Source organism: Hydra vulgaris, chromosome 09 (assembly GCF_038396675.1).
Source record: "Hydra vulgaris chromosome 09, alternate assembly HydraT2T_AEP".
In the NCBI taxonomy this organism is placed as follows: Eukaryota; Metazoa; Cnidaria; class Hydrozoa; order Anthoathecata; family Hydridae; genus Hydra; species Hydra vulgaris.
This window is the reverse complement of record NC_088928.1, coordinates 44202051-44229880: the sequence shown is the minus strand read 5'-3', so window position 1 is coordinate 44229880 and position 27830 is coordinate 44202051. Positions and strand designations below refer to the sequence as shown.

General features: G+C 29.3%; 2 protein-coding genes across 2 annotated transcripts; both read right to left on the bottom strand.

The window, feature by feature from the left end:
- On the bottom strand, positions 1 to 23759 carry LOC136084811 (pre-mRNA-splicing factor 38B-like). The gene is made up of 2 exons (XM_065805841.1): positions 23655 to 23759; positions 1 to 749 (listed from the first exon to the last, which is right to left on the bottom strand). Exon 2 carries the CDS (start codon positions 733 to 735, stop codon positions 238 to 240), a length of 498 nt encoding a protein of 165 aa, XP_065661913.1. The 5' UTR covers positions 736 to 749; positions 23655 to 23759; the 3' UTR covers positions 1 to 237.
- On the bottom strand, positions 19594 to 22839 carry LOC136084951 (uncharacterized). Its single transcript, XM_065806353.1, has 3 exons — positions 22418 to 22839; positions 22263 to 22319; positions 19594 to 22127 (listed from the first exon to the last, which is right to left on the bottom strand). The coding sequence occupies exons 1-3, from the start codon at positions 22425 to 22427 to the stop codon at positions 19594 to 19596; spliced, it is 2601 nt and encodes an 866-aa protein (XP_065662425.1). The 5' UTR covers positions 22428 to 22839.
- Positions 23760 to 27830: the final 4071 nt, after the last annotated feature.

The window sequence follows — 27830 nt, the reverse complement described above, 5'->3', positions numbered from 1 at the left end:
GTAAATATTGAGTCATTATTTTCATAAAAAAATCTGTTAAGAAGCAAATAAACTTGCTAGTAGCTCTTGATGAAAGCGAGAATTGTTCCGTAACGTATACTTGAAAACTTAAGAATAACATTTAAAATATTCATGTAATTAAAATATTGAAGTTATTTTTAAGGCGATATTCTTCGGGAATTGTTCTTTAATCATAGTTTTCACCAAACTTTCTCCTGGTTAGTTAATTTATTTCTGCTACTTGTAACGATCACGACTTCTGCTACGCTTTCTTGACAATTTATGACGACTTGGGGATTTCTCTCTGGAACTACGGCGTTCTTTCGCAGACCTATGATCTTTATGATCTTTAGAGGACCTTTTATCCGATCTATCGCTATCGCGACGTTCACTGTGATGTTCTCTGCTATGGCGTTGATCTTTATCTTTTCTTTCTTGACTCGAGGTTCGTGTCTTGTCACTACTTCTACGAGGAGACTTTTCATCTCTTCTTTTACGAGCATGCTTTTCTGCTTCTCCAAAACTTGGATCAGCTTTCTCATCAGTTTGCGACGAGCGACGCTCTCTAGATGATTCTTTATTTTCGTCAGCATATACTTTCCGATCGTCGCATAAATTTATAGCTCTAAGACTAGCTTCAATCTCCTTATGAATCGGAACAGGTATTCTTGGAAATAGCGTACCATACCAATCCAGCTTTAATAAAAAGCTTCGAACAAGCTGACCAATAGTCATAGAACAACCGCCACCTAATAAAAAACAGCAACATTAAATAAAGTTTAATAATTGAAGCGACAAAAGCATTAATAAAAATTAGAATTTAATAAACTAAAAACTAATTTTACGTGCCCATGTAACCAATTTAATAAACATATAAAACAAGTCGCCATAAAAAATAAAGCTAAATAAGTTATTATAAAAATGATCCAAAAAGTAAAGACTTCTGTAAAGCAAAACAAACTTAAAATCCCTAAAAACCTGTTCTTATAATGATCTTTAGTTGTGATATTTTTTTGATATTTTAAGTCAGAAATTTCAACATTTAGCTATTAGATAAACTCTATTAAATTTATTTTTGACTTAAGAGTTTGTACCGTACTTTGATTCTAAAACTTTGCTTTTTATATAAAATTGGCCTTTCGTTTTCAACAAAAGAAGAATTATATAAAATTATAACAATTTAAGGAGAAAATAAACTAGGCATCATTCATATATATGGATAATACATGTTTTATTACTACTTTAGTGCTTAGGCATTAAGGAACAAAATTTTTGTAAAAAAATTTAGGGAAAGGCATGCAAGTAACAACATATACAAAAGTTGCAGGTATTTATAGCATTAAACTATTTCAGGAGCTAACGATTTGGTGTTTTAAGTAAACTCAAAACATTTATGTTTATTCTTATATCAAATAAAGATGCTTTGCAAAAGATTAGAGCCAGGAAAAAAAAATCTAAAATTTTTGTTTCCCCTGACTAAACCTCATTTAATTTGAGGGGCTTACAAATTTTATATGGTCATAATTTTTGAACGCAAACAAACTTATGAAATTTCTTATGAAATTTAAAATTTATTAACGAATATAAACTTAAATGAGAATAATAAAACAATATTATCCACTTGTTGCTCACACGATAAGGGCAGGAAGGGGGCGTTAGTCAACAAAAACTTTTTTTATTGCTTCCAGTCTGCAATCATCACAGCTTTTTGCAAAACATCCTTATCATACAAGTATTAGCATATAAATGTTTGAATTTGCTCTATGTCTGGAAGTTAGAAATTAATTGAATTTCCCCCTTAAAACAAGCTACATATGCCATTGAACTATTTGTTAATTTTCTTGCTATCTATGTTGTTTCATCATGAATTTTTCTCAACGACACTTAGTTTCTTCAGATCCATATCCCCATTAGCAACATGCATTTCCATTATAAAACTTGTTTCTTTTGCTATACATTTATGCATTACTCTCTCTCTCTCTTACGTGCCTAGAAACAGTAAAGCACTTGCTTCACTGTTTCTAGGCACAGTAAAAACATGTTATTACCCTTAACAATTTGATTAAAATATTGATTATTTAAAATATGTTGTAAAAGTTGAGATATCTAATTAGATGATAGTTGAAATAATACCCATTTGGTCCTTAGAAAACATTTAAACGATGTTTATTTGGAGCCCTGTTTGTTCCGATGTAGTTCAAAATGAATTTGTTATAACAGGATGCAAAAAATACATTTCTTTTAATGTACTAATGCATGTATAACAGGACACAAAAATTGAATTTCTTTAAACGTAATGTTTATCCACCTGTTTATACAAAAACAAAATTGAACATCTTGATCTCATTTATATTATTACTTTTTATAAATGCTACACTTTCGCTTTTAAAAGCAATGTTTTCAACTTTATTAAGATACCATACATTTATGGTTATATCTAATCCTAATACTGACTGAATTTGTATAAAATTTATCCTAAATATGGGAATAAAATATTAAGTATTTTGTTTATAAATTCTTATTTTAAAAAAATTTTAAAATAAAAATGTATAAACAAAATAAAACTTGAAATATTACTATGCAGTATAAATAGTTTATTTGAAAATGTAAAACCTAAAGATTTGAAAAAAACTTAAGTATCCAAAAACTAACACCAGGTATGTTGTATTATTTTTTCACAATTTTAAACATTTGTTAAAACAATTTTAAAAAATTCATCAAATAAGCAGTTTGTTTATTTAATGATGGATTTTCCTATTTAATATGGAGTGCTTTTATTTTCAATTTGTTTTTGTTAGGAGCAATATCCAAAATTTTAAAATAATTATAGTTGGTTAAATTTTTACAATTAACAGATGAAATTAAATGTAAACATTAGATTGCTTGTCACTTGTAAGGTGCTCATAAATCCTTGTTGTTAAATGTCTGGAGGTTTCTCCAACATAATTCTCTAATATATTCTCTGTTAATATTTCTTGGTAATGTCTTAAAATTTTGATTTTATATTCCAGATGTTTAATTGCAATTTTATCTTTTGAAAATGTAGTATGTAAATTACGAAACATGTCAATATTGCAAAATATCACATTTTTCTTAAAAACATTTTCACATTTATTGCTACTACGTTGCTCAAGAAATATATATATTATATTTTATATATATATATATATATATATATATATATATATATATATATATATATATATATATATATATATATATATATTATATGATAAAAGAATAACATTTGTTAATACTTACTGCATGGTTGTAAAAAATTGGATTATTAAATGTTATTACTTTACGAATAAATGCCTCAGTACATTAAAATATAATTCTATAGTTGCATTGGAATTACAGAGGGGAGTTGAAACATAAATACTATTTTAATTGTCTACATTATTTCTAATTATTAAATCTGTTGCAAAATTAACATCTGCTAGGTTGCATCTCTTTATCGAGCTCGACACTTTCTCATTTTGATTCTATTCTCTATCTCTATAAATCTCAAATCTGGCCTTGTATGGAATACTGTTGCCATATCTGGGGTGGATCTTCTAATGATGCTCTTTCTCTTTTAGACAAGATGCAAAAACGCATTGTAAACATAGTTGGACCTGCTCTTGTAGCTAACCTCCAACCATTATCACATCGTCGTAATGTTGCTTCTCTTTTCTACAAATAATATAATGGGCACTGTTCTAAAGAGCTAGTGTCTCTTGTGCCATCTACTAAAATTCATTCTCGTATTACTCGTCATTCAATTAAGTCTCATCCTTTTTCTGTAACTATTCCCAAGTGCTCCAAAAACTCTTATTCGTCTAGTTTTTTTCTTCGAACACCAGTTCTTTGGAATTCGCTTCCTTCATCTTGCTTTCTTGATTCATATAACTTGCAATCCTTTAAGTCGTCTGCCAATTGTTATCTTGCTCTACAATCTTCATCTTTTCTCTTCGAGTAACTTCCAACTCTAATTAGTGGTTGCTTCCAGCATTGTTGGAAACAAAGATGTTAAAAAAAAATTTTCACTTGGTGTTGATTTTTTTCATTCTTTTTACCTGAGTAAGAAGATTACTATTAAAGGTTTATGAGATCTTCATAGGGGCCATCCATATATTATGTACGCAAAAATTTCCAGATTTGGAACCCCCACCTTCCCCCTGTTGCACCTTGTACATTTTTATACCCCCACCCCATGCATACATAATTAACCCCATGTAAGTTTTATATACTTGGTGGTCTAACCCCCTCCCCTCAATTTCTTTTTCCTCTTAAAGACTTTTCTTTTTGCGTTGTTCAACTTGCGTTTGCTATGCTAAAGTAGCATAAACAGCATACCTAAAATCAACCCCCCAAAACCAGGATGTCTGGTTACCCTAACTATTGATTGCACAAGGTATTTACAAATTAGCAAAGTATTTTTGATTGATTATTACAAATACTAGAGTAACTCAGTTGAATGTCTATAGTTCTTAACAAATAGTGTCATAGATATGCCATCTGTTGTTAAAAGCAATTTATTCTTTCAGTGTTTAGACCTCTCCTATTTTTGAACAATTTTTTCAAAAAATTTTTATACAACCAACTTTTTATTAACTTCTATTAACTTTAAGAATTGTTAACTGATGCCAGCAACATTGAAACTCAAAGGTACATCTGAAATACTTGAAAAGGAGAAAACGGTGATAGGTGCTAAGACTACGGCTGTAAAAATTGTAAAAATGCTTGCACAGGTACCTGTCCATCAATATACACAGGTACCCATTAAAACAGTAATTATAAAAGTTGTACTTATAAATAGTCAATACAGGTACCCATTAAAAACATTAATTATAAAAGTTGTACTTATAAATAGTCAATAAAAAATTTTTATTCAATGATTTCATTTATTTAGAGTTGTTCTTTTTCACTTTTATCTAAATTTTATTTTCAATGTCCAGATTACACAACTCCCAATCATGGCTTCGAAATACTAACATGCCCACTGTTTTGGGTGCCAAAGATGCACACCATCGAAATTAATATTATCTTTTTATTGCAATTATTTAAAAAGTAAAGTATAAAAAAGAAATAACAACAATTAAATTGATGAACGCCATTTTTTTATAACATTTTAGTTTAGAGTAAACTTTTTAAGCCCACTTAAAAAAAAATAATTTTAAAACCTTTTTTTTCTCAAACAAAATGTACATTTTTTTATAAAAAAACTGAAAACATTTTAAATATAATTTGCTCAACTGAAACTTAGGTTTCATTGATTGAGCTTCAAAATAAGTATACTTCATCTTCTGAAAGAGTTTTTACAAATGACAAACTGATAAACAAACTGGAGGAGTTTTATATAAAAGACATTTTATATAAAACTCCTCAAACATTGCACGTAATATGAAGGAGCAATAAGTGTGTTTCTGAATCAGAAACTCAATTAACTTTCCGATAGTTATGTCAATGTTTTTAGAAATTCTGATGGTGAGAAACTAATTGAGGTTTTAAACATCTTTAAGATCTTCTTTCACATGGTAATATTGTTTAATTGTTATATTTCAAAATATAACAATTAAACAATATTAACATAAACTTAAAAAAAAAATGAAAGGAAGTTTAATATCATCAAATAATGTTTACCTGTTATTTGATAATGCTACCCAGGCAGTAATCAATGACAGGTACCCGGGTGCCTGGGTATCAGTCGACAGCCTTAGTTGAGGAATCTTGAAATTATTTCATTTACTTGTATTTTTGTTGAAATAAATGTTTTTATGCCAGGAAGTTATATTTCCAGGCATAAAAACATTTATTTTAAGACTTCTCCACTCAATCCCTATTCATCGTGGTTTTTAGCCTTTATATTATTATACTATAACATTATAGCTAAAAAGAAAGCAAAAAAGTAATTTATATTTGTATAAATAAAGGTAATAATATCGGTATAATCAATATTGAAAAAAAGTAGTAGCGGTATTAGAAATGGTTTGCATACCGTAGTCATAACTATAAATAAAACTAAATAAAGTGAAGGTTCTTTTGAACACCCTGTACATACATCTTTTTTTTTTTTTGACCTTTCGGGATGTTTTAATTTTGGATTTGGGTATTCAAACATCATAAATGGTTCAGATTTGAATACCAAATCTGAACCATTTATGAAGATAAAATTTAAATGTTTGTTGAACATCTAATTCAGATTGCTTTTGAATATTGGAATAAAGGATATTTAAAATGTATCTGGGTACCTAAAAAGAACCAGACCTAGTAAGTGACCAGGGCCCCAGCTAAAAATGAGATTTTTTTCAAGCCTGGCCCCAGCTAAACTATACAATTTAGCAGGGGCTAATAGCCTGGGCTAGAAAAAAATGTGTAATACTTAATATATTATAATTTTATGCATACATTTCCTATTTATTAAATACTGGCATATATTTATATATTTTCAAACTCTAATTTACAACAACATTGCAAACAACCACTTTTAAGTTATGAGTTACTTTAAATTAGAGAATAAGTAAAAATACTAGAAAATGTTTAACTGAAGACTTGAAAAGTTGTAAGTTGTATATAAAAGAAAAGTACGAAGATGGCTAATAGTTATAAGGTTGTTTTGATATGCAAGGAAAAAAACTGGATTAATAAAAGTTTCTATAACATGAAGGGACAGATACAGTAAAAAGATGCAACTTGTTAAATAAGAAACAAGCAGAAATGAGTTTTGGTTTATCCTAATAGAGATGATAGCTTGTTTGAGCATTGACCATGATGATATTAATAGAAAAAAGATGGAAATGCAACCTTGCAACAATGGGAGAGTGGCTCAAGCTTAGCAGATAAAGCAAGTCTAATTTATTATTATTTTTTTATGTTAATTTACCTCCCCAAGACTAAAAACACCACTACAGACAAGGAGGCTACTTAATTGTGGTTATAACCCTCTCTAAACTATATAACTCTGAAACATGAACCTTGACAACCAAGGCCACTGCGCAGAGAAGCAAGTTGAGCGCGGTACTACCAGGGATGTGGTGGGGATTAAACTCGATTACTCTTGCTTTTGATGCAAGCGCTCTACCACTACATCACGATTGCATCACATTTACAATGTACTTTTAGACTTTGTCTGAGAGTAAGAGGGCTGTTATTCATCAATATAGGAATACCAGCAATATTGCAATATTTTTTTGCAGTAAATAAATGAGTTTTATTGTCTAACAAAAATTGCAGATTTTAAGTCCAGAATTTAAATCCATAAGCCACACCAAGCCTTAGGCTGTTACAAAAGAAAGATCAGATTAAAATTCAGCTGCTTGTTCTAAGCAATCAAAAAGTGAAGATTTTTTGTCAAGACAAGAGTATAAAGTGGAGTCGTCAACAAATAGAGCCACTTTAGATGTTAAATTTTTATGAGTATTGATATTTTAGATAAGAAACAATACATGAGCAAAGGTTTAAGAGTACCACAAGATACGTTGTAGTACCCTTAAAGTTACTTGAAATAAAGAAGAGTGTAGACCTTTAAGAATATCTTTATTACTGCAGTTAGTAAAAAATAATTTAATAATCTCAAAACCTTTATATAAAGAAACTGAAAAAGAGTAAAGACTAATTGTAGGATAGAGGTCATGTGTTTTCTAGAGTTTTGAAAAATTGGAACCATTTAATTAGTACTTTTTAAAAGTTAAATATTATTAAATATTATATAATTAATAAGATTAAATTTTAGACTACTTTAGTTAATGACATTGAGGACTAACCAAAAGTCTCTAGAACTTAACATTTGATATAAGATACAAGATTTAGTAAACTGAGAATAACAGAGCTTAACATTAGATGGGACCTTTTAACATTAGATGGGACCTTTTTACATTAGCTTCTTGGAATAATAAAAGGATATTCGTTCTTAAGAAAGACGTTCTTGTAAAAAAGATAAATAAATGATTAATAAAGCAACTGCTCAAGATGGTGAAAAATATGGAGTAGAATAAGGTTTGATTTAAAATTGAAGAGTAGCAATAAAAGCTTATAAACTTTAAGTCCAGAAGGAATAAAAGCTTCTGAGATACGCTTTATGCATACATATTAGGGATATAAACATATATGTTTGCTATTTATTTAAATGCTGGCATACAATATCCTTTCATATTTATATAAACCTTAGTATTTATATGGTGTAGTATTTGTCGAAAGAGAAGATAATGATGATGATGATGATGATGATGATGATGATGATGATGATGATGATGATGATGGTAATGATGTTTATATATGCATATATATACAAAAAAGAACAGTTTTGAATTAAAAAAAAATACTTTAGGATATATTAGTATAAATGTTTATGCAGCCCCAGTCACAAACCAGCCCCAGCTATATTTTATCAAACCCGGCCCCGGTCAAATATCAACCCAGGTCGATTACTAACCACACCTGAATATTCTAATTGGATGTCTTTTTAAAAGTAAAATTGCCAGCTGAGTAAGAGAGATTTCCAGATATTCTAAAGATAGAAATAACAGATGCTGTTATTTCTATCTCTTGCAGACAGGATAACAAGATTTAGATAAGCACTTATCTAAATAAAAAAGTATCAACAATACAGATAAGAGTTTAGAACAATTTGCCAAGACTGTCAAAAAGATGTTGCCTGAACCATAAAACTGTAAATAACTAAAAGTTAAAAATAACTTTAGGCACAGGAGTAATGGAAATGTCTAACAAAGAATTAAACTATTTGTCAGAGATGTCAGATTACAAGAGCTAAAATTTCCATGCATGAGACAGAATATTAGATTTCCTTTTGATAATATAACCAGTAAAAAAAACATACGGCAACTGTCTTGTTGAAACCTCTTACACAAATCTCCTTAAAGGTTAGCAGAAAATTTATGTTGCCTAGCTACATCTAATAAGCTGATGTAGATGTAAACCTGTTAAATTTTTTCATTCCTAGAATAATGAATGCTGGATACTCTTAACTGATAAGTATTTAAATGTTTCAACAAATTTTTACAATATAACAACAATGTCTAATCACTTGTTTGGAACATGTGCAGCTGTACTGGCTCAAAAAAGGAGTGAAGGAGTAAGAGTACGCAAGAATACGTGTTAATTCTAGATTTATAGAGATATTGAATACAGTGGCGATTCTACAAATAAAATAAGGGGGGGGGTGAATCCTTACAAAGTACAGACTGGTTCCTAAAAAAAAAGTCCTCAAAACAAAAACTCACCTGACTGAACTGAATTGTGTCAAATAACTGATTAGTCGACTACATTCCTAAAAAAAACCCAACTATAACTTGAAAATCACTTTTTGGGGGGCATGTGTGTGTAAGGCCCTCCCCCCTAGAATCCTCTCTGGTTGGATAGATGTTCAGTATAAATAAAGGTTTTTAGAAAGAAAAGACAGTGGCCCTAGGGCAGGAATAAGAAATTCTGCATTTAAATTGACAAAAAAATATGTAGGGTAGAGCAAGACATATAGGTACACTTCAGAAACAAATGCTAGTTGCAGATAAACTAGTCATAGTTAACACTATTTTTTATAAGTTTCCTATTTTTAGAATTTTTTTTTTGTTTTTCTGTTTTCTTACATCAAATTTATTGATGTAAGAAAACAGAAAAACAAAAAAAAATTTCTAAAAATAAGCTGACAACCAAAGTAACGAAACTCTAGGCTAGCAAAACTTCTACATTTTGCAAATGGCTAGGGTAAAGTGGGACAGTGAAAAAGCAGGAGTTATTCATTAATTGTAAAGCTTTACAAGTGATAAAAAATGAAGGCATTTTATCATTTAAACTTGTTCAGACATCTAAAATCTTAAAAAAGTTACATGTCCATACAAATTACACACCCATACACCAAAAAAAAAAAAAAAAAAAACTGTAATAAAAAAAACTATGTGTTAAATTATAAAATACTCTTAAACACTTATACAAATTTAATAAATTGTTCTAAAACTTAAGTAGGGCAAAACTAGTATATATTATTAAATTGGCAACTACTACTAAATCTAAAATTAAACGAAAATTATTATGGATTACATAAATCACATAAATAATATTGTGTAACTATTTGATATCATTTTTGACGAGCTGGCTTATTAGCAATATGCCGATGTAGAGCAAATTTAAATATGCCATATGTATCAGCAGCTTTTCGCATTTCATCCCATTTTGGATGATTGATCTATCTTATATAATTTCTTACCATCATTGTTTACATTAAACACTATTAATAATCAAAGTTAAGTTATAAAAATAACAATTCCTTTGAATTTATTACTATTATTGCTTTTCTAAATAATGAAAATAATATTTTAGATTAAAAATAGTCATCAAACTGTAAACAAAATGGCAGTCAATTGACCTTTCCCCATAAATGCAATGCATTGTGGTATTTGTATGTACGCTGAAGTAAACAACAAAAATAAGTCGAGTAAAATATTGAAAGAACTCAGGTTGTCCCAATAGACTTTGGTATATTTTATTTCACATCTTTTAAATTTTTTATTTCACATCTTTTAAATTTTTTAGTTCAAATTTTAAAAACTATATTATTGGAGTAAACATTGCACTATTTAAGACTTCAGAGAAAAGATAACAACAAGTGCACCAAACAATGTTTTTCAACTAAAAAACAAACAAAAAAAAGAAGTCGGGATTTTACATGTTGTGTACCTAAATGCTTTAGCAACTAAATAAAACATAAAAATTTATTGTTTTATGCAATTCCCAACAAAGAAAATATTGAAGAATAAAAAAAATATTAATTTCTTATAATAACTTTTACATACTTTTAAATCCTTTCAAATATTTTTTATCATAAACTGAAAATGAAATGTATTTAAACAAGGTAAATCTTATTGAACCAGTTTTCATTTTTAAATTTAATTGATTGCACAAAAAAGTCTATATTTTTGTATAGAACAAAGTCAATTTAACTCTTTTCTGTAAAATCTTTGATACCTTGACATTGGTAAAATTAACTGTTTGATTTTTAGTTTTTGCTGTCTATTACTATTTCCATACAAAAAGTTTTATTGGTACAAGCTTTTTGTACACAAAGATTTTTTTTTAAAAAAGAGCACTTTAATTATTATGTAGCTGTCTTAATACACAACTCATCAGTGCTAGAACCAGCCACGGCATTTAGGATTTATAACAAGATCACATTTTTTAGCATCACAGTTAACTTTTTCATTAAACTTTTCATAAGCAATATCTTCATTTTCAATACCCCACAAATAAGCTTGTGATTGTAAACTACTATCACAGTTTCTTATAAGCTTTTTTAACAATGAAGTTGAAGGAGTATTATTTCTATGGTTAATAACTGTACCAAAGCTTGATGCAGTAAATTTTTTATTTTGTTCTTCAATTCTTTTTTGCTTTTGTATTGATCTTTAGTTTCTGATTTAATTTGAATTATTTTCTAAACATTGATTAACATTATAGCAAGCTTTAACTTTTCTCAGTCAAATTAGTTTTAATCAAATGTTCCAGACAATGTAGAAATTTTTTCATTATAACTAGGCTTTTACTCGTTAATAAATATTTCACAAAATGATTTTGGCCAAATTTAATTTCAATAGTTAACACAGCCATTGTCATTCTTTGGTTTAATTCTATACAGGGATGCGGAGTCCCAAAAGGACTCCGGCTTTATATCTCTACTTTTTCCAAGTCTGTAGTGTCCAGAAGCTCTAAACATGTTTGTTGACTTATGATCTGCGACAAGAAAAAAATTCATGAGATTTAAAGACTTGAAATTTATTGTTTTCAAGCCCAGAGTCCTTGCCGCCATTATACTTAAGGACTCCAGGCTCATAAAATGATTGTTCCTCTAACCTAAAAGTCTTAACTTTGTTCCTATTAGTAGTCCATAAACTTATTTATATTTTTAGAGCTCCTGGATACCAAAAACTAGGATAAAGTAATCTTTTTGTGACTTTCAAATCTGGAGTCCTTTTTGGGACTCCGCATCCCTGATTCTATATAATAAAATATTTAGTTTAATAATCTATTTTACACAGTTCTCTTTAAATAACTGATAACTAGCTATTTAATGGTTAGCAGCTATTCTTTCAAAATATTGTCTTATACTATATACATTAGAGCCAAGCCATTCAGTGTGATGACCATTAAAGTCACCAATAACAACGATATTGGCTGATGGATAAAGAGAAAGGGTTTGGTTGATTTCATCAGAAATAACATCGAAAAGAGTGTAGTCTTGAGATGAAGGAGAGCGATATAGAACAAAGAGAAAGGCGATAGAGTGAAGTGGTCTCGACAATACACACCAAAAGTACAAACAGGGATAGTATACATGTGCGAAATGGCACTGTTAGTAATCTGATATTTTATAGTTGTTGATGGAATCAGCCTCTCTGAGAGCTATAGAGCTACTTTCTCTTAGCTCTCTCTGAGAGCTATAGAGCTACTTTAGAGTTTTGGGAAACCTGATTACCAGCCAGCCTCAGAACCATAAAACTGAGTTTTAGAGCTGTACCCTCATTAGGAGATAATAGAATGAGTAGCCTAAATATAAAAACAGAGATACAAACAAAACTCATGAATTGAGTCAAGAAGATCCAGCATTCAAAAACCTGAACTGGAAACGATCTATTATAAATATATCGTTTCCAGTCTAATAGATAAAGAAGGGGTGGGAGTCTGGTCAACAGATAGAGCCATACTACTACTACTACGACTACTACTACTACTACTACTACTACTACTACTACTACTACTACTACTGCAGAGTTCAGAAAATCTTACTATTAGCCTACCTTAGAACCATTAAACTGAATTTTTATAGCTGTTAAGAGATAAAAGCTAGATTTACATACCCACCACCAAGAAAGTATATTAATGCATGTGATGAATAAAATCGCCCAGCGCAAAATTTTTCACTCGTAAAACTGAAACACATTATTAACAAGAGCAATTATGCATATTCAACATCAAGCCTTCGAGAGCGATATTCAGGGTTGAAAATTGGTTCCCATGGGGTATCCAAAAATTATGTATGCAGGTATGGTAAGGGGATCACACAAAAGCGTACCAGTGCGAAAAGTGCTTAAAAGGGAAAAGGTGGGCGATTTTTTGTTTGAATTTTTTTCATGTGAAGTCCTGGAAGTCAGACAAAAAAGCTTTAGTTTTTTCGTTAAAGCATTTGTCTATGTATCGGAAGAATATATATATTCTGCGGTTTTGATATTAAATAAAAACAATGAAATATTGCGTAGTTTGATTTGTTTTATAGCCATTCTCAAAATTTGAAAATACATTTCAAATCAAGTTTTCAGTTGAATTATTACTTTAAAAAGTATTCATCTTAACAAATAACTAATAAAAAAGATTATTTATAGATTTTTATTCAACTTATTACTAAAATTTTATTAATAAGTTGAATTGTCATTAAAAATGTTTAACGCGTGATTTTTTAAGTTTTCTTGTTCCACATTCCAAATTTGCGGTGTAAAACTTATGATTTTTCAAAATTCTATCTAATATATAATATTATAATAGATGAAGAAATTTGATGACTTAGATGATGATTTGTCTGAGAGAATTGTAGGTAGAAAATTATGCCATTAATGGTATGATACTCAACAATCTAAGTTTGTCGCGTATGATAGTAGAGTAGAAAAAGTAAAAAAAATTTTAGTATTTCTTACATAACATAGTATTTGTTCATAGAATTAACATTACATAGTATTTCTTACTGGAAAAAAAACGAGATAGATTCTGAAGCTGTTAATTATTGCATGAAAAAAATCCAGCTTGCTGCTGATGCTGTTTCAGGAGAATTAATATACTCTTAATGTTAATGTGTATTATTTTCAAAATTGTAATATTTAATAGTGCCAAAATAGATATTGCAAGACTTTCAACTTGAAAAAGGTATGGCAAGTGATGAAACTTGCAAAATAGATACAGCAAATAATGTGACTTGCAAAAAGGTATAAAGCGAGTGATGAGACTTGCAAAACAGATACTTTAAGTGTTGTGACTAGCGAAAAGGCATTGCAAGTTATGAAACTCACATAAAATTTTTGATGGCAACGGCTTAGTTCCACGTGGTGTCTATCATTAAAAATTATTAATATATAGTTTTGTTATTGGAATTTTAATTTAAATCATTTACTAAAAGCTAAAACTAAAAAATTAGTTTTTAAATACATCTTCAATGTAATCAAATATTATTTCTTGTTAATGAGATTTTTATAAATTCTTTATTTTAAAATAGTAACCTTATTTTAGCTTTTAATTATTTTTCCATTAAGCTATATGAAATATTCTAGTTATAGTAGACTTTCAATACCAGTTGTATAATGTTACTTTATAATGTTGGGTTGTATTACTTTATATTGTTGTATGTATAATATTATTTTGGAAACTTATCGCAAATATAATCTAATTTTAATTTCTAAATAGGTAAAAATTTTTAGTGTATTTTTAATAATATTTCACATTCTATAATGATAAAAATAATTATAATATTGAAACATTCTTTGTTTTTAGGTTAAGGAAATATGTATTTTTTTGTGTAAAGATGGGGGAGCATCTCCCACTCCAGTTACACAAAGTGATATGATTATTTTCATAAAAAATAATTGTTAAGTAAATATATATATGAGGTATCATATCAACTATACACCACTAATATTTATTTTGTAATCGTAATGAATATCTTTTTATTAAACAATTACAACAAATTTCATTTGTTGTAATTGTTATAGTACAGGGTTCATGGCAGTTTTGAAAATCCATTTTCCCTGAGTTTTCACTGATAATTCAATGATTTTCCTATATTTTTAAGTATTTTTTCCCTGGGTTCGTGCGATAAAAAGTACATATTTTTCCTTTTTTATGTTGAAGGATATATTACTTTCGCAACCGAATACTGGTTCCTAAAACAAATAGTTACTACAGTAGTCCATTTATCTAAACATATAGCTACTATATATTATAAATGTTATAAAACCACTGTAGTGAGCAACTTTCAATATTAAAAAAGATTCAAAAACTGGATACTGTAAAGTAATTTCAATCAGAAATATTAAAATAAAAAATATTCCCTGAGTTTTCCCTGATTTTAGAGATTTTAAAGAAAAATTCCCTGACTTTTCCAGGTATTCCCTGATTTTTTAAATTTTAAAAACTTTTCTCTGGTTTTCCAGGTTTTCCCTGAGTACCATGAACCCTGTAGTAGTTTTACCTAAAAAAATATTCATAAGGTGTATTGAACCATCACCACCATATCTACCCTAACTTTTAGATGCAACTCTAATATTTCCTTAAGGTGTAAAATAAAAACAACTTTTTATATATAATAACTACTAACTTCATTTAAATACACTCTTTTATGGATGAAACTTGCATTTATTGAGGTTTATAAAGGTTGTGGTGCCTTGTCTAACACCCCTGGATATGCCCGTTGACTAGTGACTAATGTAATAATATAGCCCTCATATACGCTTAACTTTTGATACCAAGATATAGTTTTTTAGATAGGGATTGACAAAGTACTAATGATTTTACTTTAGAAAAATTCAATTTTGACTACTATTTCTTCAAAAAATCTATTTATTGAAAAATAGGTACTTATAACGCCATAACTTTGGTGGTTTGCTGACCTTTAAATTCGGTATTGAAGCCCTTTCTAATGATAAATAAGAACCTAGTTAGCCATTCCAGACGATTTTTTTATAATCTAAAAAAACATATATAATTTATATCATCGTATAGAGCTTGACCTGACTTAAAAAATGAGGGGTCATTCGACCTTTGAAGTTAAGCGGATCCAAAGTTATTGAGTTTTTTGTAGTGCAAAAATCGATGATTTTTTGACGAAAGGTATAGGGCTTAAGTATGGAAAATTTGCAGCGTTATGGCACCGAAAAAGAGAGTATTTTTGGATCATATTGACTTTTGAATAACTTTTGAACCGTTATTACATTTGACTTGAAATTTTCCATAATGATTCAACAACTATAAGAAAATAAAATACAAAAAAATTTTTTTTTAATTCTGTCGGGATTGCCCAGAACTGTCTATTTTACAGACTGAGGGTTTTTACTTATTTACTTAGTTTTGGTGTCATATTGACTCTTGAATAACTCTTGAACCGTTATTACATTTGACTTGAAATTTTCCATATTGATTCACCAACTATAAGAAAATAAAATACCAAAATATTTTTATTTAATTCAGTCGGGATTGTCCAGATTTGTCTATTTTACAGACTGTGGGTTTTAACTTATTTACTTAGTTTTGGTGTCATATTAACTTTAGAATAACTTTTAAACTATTATTACATTTGACTTTAAATTTTCCATAGTGATCCAACAACTATAAGAAAATAAAATACCCCAAAATTTTTTTGTTCATCTGACGAGATTAATCAGAATCATCTATTTTACAGACTGATGGTTTTCACTTATTTACTTAGTTTTGGAAAATAAAATTTGGGGTTATATTATAATTACACCATACAAATGTGCATAAAGGAACCATGGAATCCAAATAGTACATCATTTTGAAATCATTGCATAATTTACAGACCGGTCAGTAAATTACTGCAAAAGGGCTACACAAACCAACTGGGCATACCGACTATGAATATATTTGATATTTTTCAACCGTTATTAAATTTGACTCGAAGTTTTTCATAATGGTCCCATTTTTATTCATCTGACGAGATTAATCAGAATCATCTATTTTACAGACTGATGGTTTTCACTTATTTACTTAGTTTTGGAAAATAAAATTTGGGGTTATATTATAATTACACCATACAAATATGCATAAAGGAATCATGGAATCCAAATCATGCATCATTTTGAAATTATTGTATAATTTACAGACCGGTCAGTAAATTACTGCAAAAGGGCATCGAAATCTGTCAAAATTATTCAGAATAACCTATTTAACAGACGGAAGATTCTTCAATAAAGTTAAAATTTAATTTTTAATGAAAATAACTTACAGCAAATGAACTTTCTGAAATTTGGAGTACTTACAACTGCAATAGGCAGGTATAACAGCAGAAATTATATCTAAAAATGTAAAAATATTATTATTAGAAACACAGGTACACAATAACGTGTTAAAAATATTTTGTTAATTCATTTTAAAAATACATATATATTAAAAACATTTAAAACTAAATAAGTATGAAATAAGAAACTTACTCTTTAAGATTGTTTATGCGAACCTATGAAAACGCCTAAGATAAAAAAAATGAAAATAACATAAAAAAATGTTTTTATTCTAAAACTTATTTCTTGGCTTTTAGTGAATGATTAGAAGTAGCAAGTTTCAGTAACGAAACAAACTAATAATCATTTTTAACAATAGACACCATCGAGAAGGTAAGCCAAGTTGTCTATCAACACAAAACATCACAACAATAACATCACAACAACATACATCATAATGACTGACGGGTACATAAACACAAACATACATATAGTGACTTACGGGTGCGTCAACACCGCTCCAGAGGTCCAACAGAACACAAACATACACATAATGACTGACGAGTACATAAACACAAACATACATATAGTGACTTACGGGTGCGTCAACACCGCTCCAGAGGTCCAACAGAACACAAACATACACATAATGACTAACCGGTACATAAACACTAACATACATATAGTGACTTACGAGTGCTTCAACACCTCTCCAGAGGTTTAACAGAACACAAACATACACATAATGACTGACGGGTACATAAACACAAACATACATATAGTAACTTACGGGTGCGTCAACACTGCTCCAGAGGTCCAACAGAACACAAACATACACATAATGACTAACTGGTACATAAACACAAACATACACATAATGACTAACCGGTACATAAACACAAACATACATATAGTGACTTACGGGTGCGTCAACACCGCTCCAGAGGTCCAACAGAACACAAACATACACATAATGACTGACGGGTACATAAACACAAACATACATATAGTGACTTACGGGTGCGTCAACACCGCTCCAGAGGTCCAACAGAACACAAACATACACATAATGACTAACCGGTACATAAACACTAACATACATATAGTGACTTACGAGTGCTTCAACACCTCTCCAGAGGTTTAACAGAACACAAACATACACATAATGACTGACGGGTACATAAACACAAACATACATATAGTGACTTACGGGTGCGTCAACACCGCTCCAGAGGTCCAACAGAACACAAACATACACATAATGACTAACCGGTACATAAACAAAAACGTACATATAGTGACTTAAGGGTGAGTCAACACCGCTCCAGAGGTCCAACAGAGCACAAACATACACAAAATGACTGACAGGTACATAAACACAAACATACATATAATGACTTACGGGTGCGTAAACACAAACATACAAATAATTACGTATCGGTAGATCAACACCGCTGCAGAGGTGAACAGAAGACAGGTATTCATATAATGGCTTGTAGATGCACCTACAAAAATATACATATAATGACTCACACATACCTAAACAAAAGGATACATATATTAACGGTACATCAGCGCAAAAATAGAAAGCATGACTTACCAGTATGTTGCCATGGCTGCAGAGGTCCAACAGAAATCAAATATACATAGAATTGTGGGTGCGCAAACACCGCTCCAGATGACCAAACAAATTACAAACATAAAGATATTAAATTGAATAATAATAATAACAAACATAAATGCAATAAACTGAAGTTGAATTGACATTGTCAAAAAAAATATTAACAACATTTTTGTTTTTTTCGAACTTCGCCCTCCACATAACCATCAGCCTTTCCCTCTATCACAACACATTTCATCCTCCACTCTTTGACTAACTCAATATCGTATTTATCCTCAAATCCGTCATATAGTATCTCAAACTCGCATTCGTCATCAAATTCATTGTCATCTAAAACACTTACTACGAGCCCTGAATACCATACATCCTTACCACCTTCATCTACCATTTTATGTTTAATTCTTTTTCCTAAAAACTTTGGAACCCCTCCCTTTGATGCGCCTGCTCTAATTTTTTTTCTAGTTTCCATTAATAATCTAGTGTCACCCTCTAATCTGACCTTTTGTTTTAATGTTAACAATATTTCTTGTCTTTCATTATTCTGTCTGATGACTGAACATTTTATTGTATTTGCTCGTTGTTCTGGAGCATCTTTTAAAAAATTAAAAATTGATAGCAGGTTTGTTTTTAATGCCTCTATACCAAATTTTTTGTAATTTTCACCTTTTACCTTTTCTCCTAACTGTAGCCACTTTTCTGGAAATTTTTGCTGTAGTACTTTTTTTCGAAATCTAATTTGTCTTTGCAACTTCATTACAATTTCATTTTCAGTACCTAAGATTTGCTCCAAATCCTCTTTACACAAAATTAAACCACCATCCCTCCCAATTTCTGTTGTCAAAAACTCTTTTTCTTCGCTTGCCTTTTGTTCCTTTATTTCCTTTTCTAAGTTGCGCTTGTCCATCTCATCGATTTTGTACTGCAATATATTTGCTTTTTTTTCTCTGTACTTTCTGATATATCCTTTTCTATTTCGCCTTGCTAGTAAAACTAGCCTTGCCAATTCTTCCTGGGATTTCCCATATATCCAATCAGCTGTTTTTTATTGTTAAACATGATGACATCAGCTGCAGCTACTGTTGTCATGTTAGGTTTCATTTTTAACCTGCGGTCATAAGAAGCAAAGTCACGTTCAGACACAACGTTAGTACGTGGACAGTTTTGAGTTTCCTCAAGGACATCAACGTCTGGATTGTGATATTTCCCTCCAGGCAATTGGTCTCTTAACTGACTCTGGATCATAACCGAACACGAACAACATATAACTTCAAGACATTCTTGTGTTAAGGCATCCAAAAGTGGGTCATTACAATTAGAAAACAAACAATCAAACAATTCATCCTTAGTGAGATATTTGACATCAAAAAATGTAGAACCACTTAACATTATTGATGCATCAGAAGAACAACAAACAAAATAATTAAACATTTGCGACCAAACAGTATTCAAAGAAAAAATATGACCTTCTTCTTCAATAATACGAAAAAGAGGTCCTGATATCAGTTTATTAAAAATTCCCAGAGCTCTGGTTGAAGCATGAAAAATTATGTTGTCAATATCATGCCTAATTGATTCATGAAGAAAATTTGAACCATCAAGATTAAAAACAAATTCTTTAAGATGATCTTTATGAAAATACGTTGCTCCACCAAGTAAAAATATAATGTTAAACCGATGATGCAGAAATGAAACCATAAAATTTTTAGAAAACTTTTTACGCAAAAATGCCCTCCATTCATCAGCTTTCCCGTTCCGTTGATCGCCATGTCTATAGCTTGTAAGTTTTGAAAGTTCATACAAAATATCAAAGGTACGTGAGTTTTGAGAATTTATAAAACCACCATGAATACTACCTTCCTGTTCAACCACTTTTTCCCATTCTATGATTGCTTTTTCTGCATATATTCCTAAATTATGGATAACATGTAAGCCACAAAAAACATGATGCATTTGAGAAATTTTTAATTTTTCATTTAAAGGAAGTCGATCATAGTTTTCAACAACTAAAGGCAAAATTGCTTCTCTCCAATGTTTAAATTGCTTAAAAAAACATGAATTAACTATGGTGCGATCTGTCATCAAAGATTTGAACGAAAAAATAAGCTTCCGAAGATCATCCTCATAGTTTTCCTTTTCAGGAGAAAATATTTGAGACATATCAGTGAGTAAATTTTTTAGCTCTCCAAAATAAGATTGTGCCTCGCCTGAAAACATATCTTCTATCCCAAACGTGTAGCTTCCAGATGACGTTGTGACTTGAAAACTACCAATCTCTCTAAAATTATACTTTGTGCCATCTGTATGAAGAACATTGTGTGTACTATTCAATATAGCCTCTCTAACCTGAGCTTTTGATAAAAGGTTCATTTCACTAAAAAATTCAGCAGCCAAAGATTTTTTTGGAAGTGTGCCACATGAAATTCCAGCCATTTTTTGTAGTACAGTTCTGATAACAGATTCAACATTGTTAACAGAAACATTTTTACTTAAAAGGTCATAATATACTGAACGAATTTCATTATTATATCTACCTCCTTCAAAAACATCAATTACATTTTTTTCAAAAAAGTCAACTCTTTCCTTCAGCTCTTCTGAAAGATTTTCAAAGTAATTTAAACTCTCCATTAAGATTGAATCATTCGTTTCATCAGATGTTTTCAAAACAGTGTTTTCAATTTTTTTCTTAAAATACCATGCCTTATGTCGATCTGATTGTGAACGTTTTCTAGCCAAATCAATTTCTTTTTCTAATCTAATATTTTTTTGCAACAATTGGTTAATCCTACAATCCTTTCTAACTTCTCTTTTATTGACATTTCTGACATTATATTTCGACAAGATTGCTTGATATTTTCTTTTGTATTCATTACATCTTTTATTAATTTGTCTATTTTGTAATTTAAGATGATTAATTCTCTGTTTGTATTTTTTTATTTGATAGGTCAAATCATCTGATAATATAGGTAGTTTTTTATCCAAACTGGAAACTGGCAGATTCACTTCATTAACTTGTGCATCAAGAAGAAAATTTTCAGAATCATTTCCTAAAGAGGTGTATACAACAGAGTTTGGGGTAACAGAACACAAAAAATCATCATTAGCAATTTGCAAGTTTAAATCAGAAGATACAAAAACAGTAATTTGATTTGGAACAATTTCACTATTGTGGATAGAAGTTGGGGTAGAACAAGCATCAGAAGGTGACAAATCAACAACATCCGGAAAAGCACCAATAAAAGATAAAGCAGAGCTTAAAAAATACTTTGTTAAATCAAAATTTTTGGCACGATTTAATTTTGCAATGAAATCTTTTGACTTTTGAAGGCACTTGATCAGCATAACTCTAGATATAGGGTATTTAAACAAGGATGTAAAAAATACTGAAAGATTTGGCCATGTCAAGTTAAATTTATCTTTTTCTTTACAAATTTGTAAAAAATGGCGATTGGTTAAAACCAAATCTGGATTTTTGAGGGATACAATGCCTCCATTAATATTTAGATAATCCAAAACAGTGTCAGAGACTAAAATTAAAAGTAAACTTAATTTAAGTGACATAAAGAAAAATAAGGGGTGGATTACTTTGGTTTCAATAAATAGAATTATTAAAATGAAAAAAAGTTGTGCTACAGTATTCCTAATTTATAATTTTGACTTACTTTCTTGACTTATAGATGGAGCAACCATTTTGGTGAGACTACTGTTAATGTCAACACCTAAAAAAAAGGAATTAAAGTAATTATTACAAGATTTCATAGTATTTAATCAAAAAACAAATAGAGGCAAATATAAAAAGAAATAAAGAATTTCTTACACAACTCCATTTTCGTAAGCTTCTGTTGAATACTATTTTTAGGTTTTTGTTTTGAAAAAAACAGTTTAAATAAGAGCAACCTGTAGTTAAAATAGTAAAAATCAAGATTTTAACTTTCTTGAAGAATGCAGACCTTTTACCTGGGAAAAAGTAAAAGATTTATTTTCATTTGATTAAAATTTTAAGAATTATACTTTCACTTTCAATATAATTTTCATTATTTAACCAAAACAAACGCAAAAATCAAAACATATAACGTCATTAAATACGCGAAGAAAAGCATATATATATACACATAATTTATATATGCAAATCCTTAGTACCAATTCTTTAGGTAAACTTAAATAAAGACTTGTTTTAAATAGAGGAAAGGCTAAACTTGCAATTTCCACCTGGACGTTTTTCAAAAACACTTTTTTTTCTATGTAAATCAACCTTGAAGTTTTTAAACGCTGAGAACTAAAATTTTTTGTATAAATGTTAAAAAACGTCCAGATTCCATTAGATTCCTCGTCCTTTTCTTAATAAATACGGAAAGTTTCATAAGAATTAGATGTGTTTAAGTTCTAAGGAATCCTTACCTTCAAAAGCTTCGTTTTAAAAAAACGTTCCCGCGACAAGTTTTTTTATGAAAAGTGGTCTCAAGATATGGGTAATATATAAATGAAGCCATACAAAGCTTAGTACTTTCTATATATGGTTGGAAAGAGATTGAGTAACACTAACTGATGCAAAAAACCTCAAGGCGCTAGCTTAACCATACGAAAAGATATAAGAGAGCAAAGTTTATGAAAATTACGTGTTTTTTGTCAAACGTCAAATGTTTTTTGTTAAGCCGTGGAATCGCTAACCTAGTATATTATTAATTTGAAATTTTCATGTCACATAGGTAAAATAGATAAGCTCATCTGTTATACCAATTTGTATATATTTGTATATATAGCTTTTAGTAATTTTTAAAGTATATTTGCGAGTAAAACTCATTTCTTATCGTAAACAATTTAATGTTGTTTTTTTGTTTGTTTGTTTTGTTTTTTTTTTGTAAAATTGAACCTAATTTTTTAAAAAATGAATGAAATATTAGAGTGATATATAACCTGTCAACTTGAAGTAATAGTTGAACATTGGAAAAATTTGATTATTATTAAAAATTTGATAATTTGGTAATAAAAAGTTCATAGTCAGAAAACTGGGAAAATTTTAACTAGGAAAAATTAACTTAACAAATTCATTATACCTGCGAATTAAAGGTCTTATTCTTATACCAACTTGAATATTAGTCGTATCCATGGCTAAATAATATATAAAAACTTTCTCATCTAAACTAAAATTTCAATTATAATATTTAGTAAAATAGGAAAACAACCTTAAAAAAACGCGCTAAAAACATACGCCGAATTTAAAATATTGCTTACTTAAACAATAAAAAGTAACTTAATTTTGTCTCTCTTGGGTTATTTTTTCTTAAAAAATAATCGTTAAGTAAATATATATACAAGTTAGATTGCCTTGAATATTTTGATTTGCATTTCATAAATCTAGTTCGGAAATATAAACAGAGTTTGATTTAAAACTTTAGCAGTTATATGCACACAAAAAATTTTTTCGAAGGTTTTAATTCCTTTGCTTGTTTCCGTTTTAAATTAAAATTTGGTGTCCGATTTGAAGTAAAAGTTGTTCAGCGAAGATGCATCACGATGCATTCTGAAAGATTTAACGATAATGTTATTGTGCCAAACATTGGGGTTGTTTTTTGTTTTTTTGTTGTTGATATGGTTAGACAGAGCCTCTTCGGATATTGAGATACTGCAAAGATTCCCGCGCAATACGTTCACCTGCAATAGAATTTCGGTTGAATACAACTTTATTTTCAAAAATAGGCTTTATCCTAGGCTTTTCCGTAAAGGATTTTATGGCCTCTTTTATGGTCGATAGCAGTTTTACATCTGGTAGTTGGTGTAATTGTTGACTGTTTTGTCTGCAATTAGCTTACAATTTATGTAAAAAATTTTATAAAGCTGTTTTTTCTGTTAATGTTATCAACATTAAATTAGGGCCGCCCCAAGAAAGAACTAAAGGTCCAACTTTAGGGTCAAAACTTCCCGACTAATTTTAAATAAAATTTTCCAAGGGAGTTAGACGCTTTTTCCCCCCACCCCAAGGTATGGCCCAGCATTAAATATATGTCACCTAGATATGTTGCAAATTTATTAGGCTTTCTTAGATTTTTTTTACCATCAGCGTCAAGAGATTACTCTTCTGATAGAAGAAAACTGATCCGTATCTAAACTTTCTATAATTTCGCTGAAAATTGCAATTCTCAGATTAAAAATATCAACTTTTCTAAATTGTGAAAACCCTGGGATGATAATATCTATTGGACGAAAACATATTTCTGCAAAATTATTTAAGTAAAATTCAAAGAAATTGTTAATTGAATACAAAGTTGAGAATAATAATTTCTCTTGGAGCCATCTTACTTTTATCTTGATATTTTATTATACTTTTTTCCTTAACTCCTTTTTTTATTTCATCTTTCAGTTTACATTGGTTACATAACGTGTAATAAAAACTTGGAATCTGGAAAAAGATCATAATAATCTTGTCGCCAGAACCATATAAAGATTGTAATGCATTTAAATATAATACAACTAATTTAAATCAAAATAACTAATTTTTTTTTTAACATCTTCGCTTCCAACAAAGCTCCAAGCAGCATAAGAGTTGGAAGTTACTGGAAGAGAAAAGATGAAGTTTATAGAGTAAGATAACGATTGACAGACGACTTAAAATTATGCAAATTATATGAATCAGGAAAGCAAAAAGAAGGAAGCGAATTCCAAAAAAGTGATGCTGGAGCAAAAAAACTAGAGGAATAAGAGTTTTTGGAGCACTTAATAACATTCACAGAAAAAGGATGAGACTTATTTGAATGACGAGTAACATGAGAATGAATTTTAGTAGATGACTTAAGAGACGCTGGCTCTTTAGAGCAGTGCCCATTATAGTATTTGTAAAAAATAAAAAGAGAAGCAACATTACGACGATGCGAAAATGGTTAGAAATTGGCTGCAAGAGCAGGTCGAACTATGCTTACAATCCGTTTTTGTACCTTGTCTGAAAGATAAATATAATTGAAAAAAAAAGGGTTTATTGAAATAGCTATTACATCGCAAACTATATTTATTAAAAACATTTAAAGCAATTGCTTTAAGTGTACGTACACTAGTATGTTTACATAGTGTATGTATACATAGATCGTTAAAAATATTAAATAATACGTTATTCATACAATAAAACGTAAAACATAAGTTGTTATAAGGTATTATAATATAAAGCTCATAGACGTTTAAAACATTAATATCTTTAAATAAAGGTTTTGTGTTTGAAAAACGATTTGAAAAATATACTTACTGAAATGCATGTTTCTGATTGCGATAAAGACGTCTTATTTTATTTTTGCCTGTAATTTCCCAGTCAATATTTGCATAGTTTATGTTGCAATGAGTAAATGAGTAGTATAGTTGTTTTAAATTATTTTATTTAAATAATTTTTAGCCTTATATATTTGATTCCAATACTTTTTGCAACTTTTGTTGATATGTAATCAATATGGGGGTTTCCATGACAGATTTTCATCAAGATAAATACTAAGGAACTTAAAATGAAATCTTCTTTTCAATGATTTCTACTTTATCAATAAAATGTTTATGCAAATCTTTTGGCAAAAGACATTTTTTTATTGAGAAATGAAAAAGAATCTATTTTGTTTTCTCAGTATTTACGGAATTAGCAGTAACTTTGTAGAATTCAAGTTATCTAAGTAAAATGTTGTGATTGACTGTGTCAAAAGCTTTTGTCAAATCGATAAAAACACCAAGTGTATATTATAGTATACCAAAAGACTTTGAAACTTCACGTGTAAACTGAATAAAAGCTTTTTCAGTTGAACCAATTTTTTTAAAGCCAAATTGGTTTTTTTATAGTAAATTATTCGTAATCAGGTAGTTTATGTCTTGTCATATATAATTTTTTCTAAAATTTCTGAAAATGTCGAGAAGACAGAAATAGGGGGATAATTGTTAACATTAGATTTATCACCATCTTTGTGAATCAGTAAAACTTTATAGATTTATAGAGAAAACCCCTAAACAAAATATTTATAAAAAACCTATAAACAAAATATTAGGTTATAAGGTAGCTATAAGTACAACATAATAAAATAAAATTTACATACACATATCACTTTGTAGTGTAGCTAATAAAGTTTAATAAGTATTTCCATAATATAAATATTATTGTAAAATTTTGATAATATTGGAGAGTAAAAGATTTTTCAGCCTAATTTTAAAAGATGCAAAGAAATAGGTAGATCAAAATTGAAATTAGGCAAAACAATTTTATTTCAAAAATGGGGTGCGCGGGAATCAATGCAAAATTGGTAAAAAATTCGTTCGACAAAAAGGCTCATATAGAAGGTTGGTATTTCTTAGAGAGTATTTATAGGTAGGTTTCGAGGTAATTAGATCATTATAAACGGCAGGAGAAAGATTATTTTTACATATATATACAAAACATAAACTATTAAAAATATTAAGTTCGTAAATTTCAAGTATTCTCATTTCAGAAAAAAGTTGTTTAGAGTGAGAAAAACGATCAGCAAAATTAATTACACGTGTTGCATGTTTCTGACGGCAATCGAGAGATTATAACTTACTTTTTTCAGTGCTTGCCCAAGCAATATTTACTTAATTCATATAGCTATGAATGAACGCATAATAAAGTTGGGATAAAACTTTTTTATTTATACAGATTATGGCCTTATAAAAAATTTCAATACTTTTAGAAACTTTAGTACCAACATAATCAATATGCTGCTTCCGTGTGATGTTCTCATCAAGGAAAACATCTAAAAGTTTTATGGCGCAATCTCTTTTTATTTCAATTTGGTCAATAAAGATATTAGGTAGAGCTGGGGGTAAATAACATTTTTGGGTTATCGAATGAAAAAAAATAGATTTTGTTTTTTTAATATTATGGGTAAGTTTATTGCATTTAAACCAGTTAGAAATATTTTTGAATTCGTCAATCATAGTAGTTTATTAATATTGTTATCAGATAGAAATAAATTAATATCATCCGTAAACATAATACTTAAAAGATTAGATGCTTTATGCAAATCATTAATGTAGATTAAAAAAAGAAGTGGCCCCAAAATTGATCCTTGTGGAACACCACATGAAATATCTAAAACATATTTTTGATAAGGATTGTTTAAAGAAACAAACTGTTTTCGGTTTGTTAAATAACTTTGGAACCATTTTAAATATTTTAAATTACGCCATTCAATCTATAATATTTAAGTTTATGAATCAAAATGCCATGATTCACTGTATCAAATGCTTTTGAAAAA

Excerpts from the sequence above, each read along its gene's own strand:
- LOC136084811 (XM_065805841.1), bottom strand. The coding sequence starts at position 735 with ATGACTATTGGTCAGCTTGTTCGAAGCTTTTTATTAAAGCTGGATTGG.
- LOC136084951 (XM_065806353.1), bottom strand. Across the intron at positions 22,128-22,262 it reads TCCATCTATAAGTCAAGAAA|TCTCTGACACTGTTTTGGAT; the intron begins GTAAGTCAAAAT and ends TTTTAATTTTAG.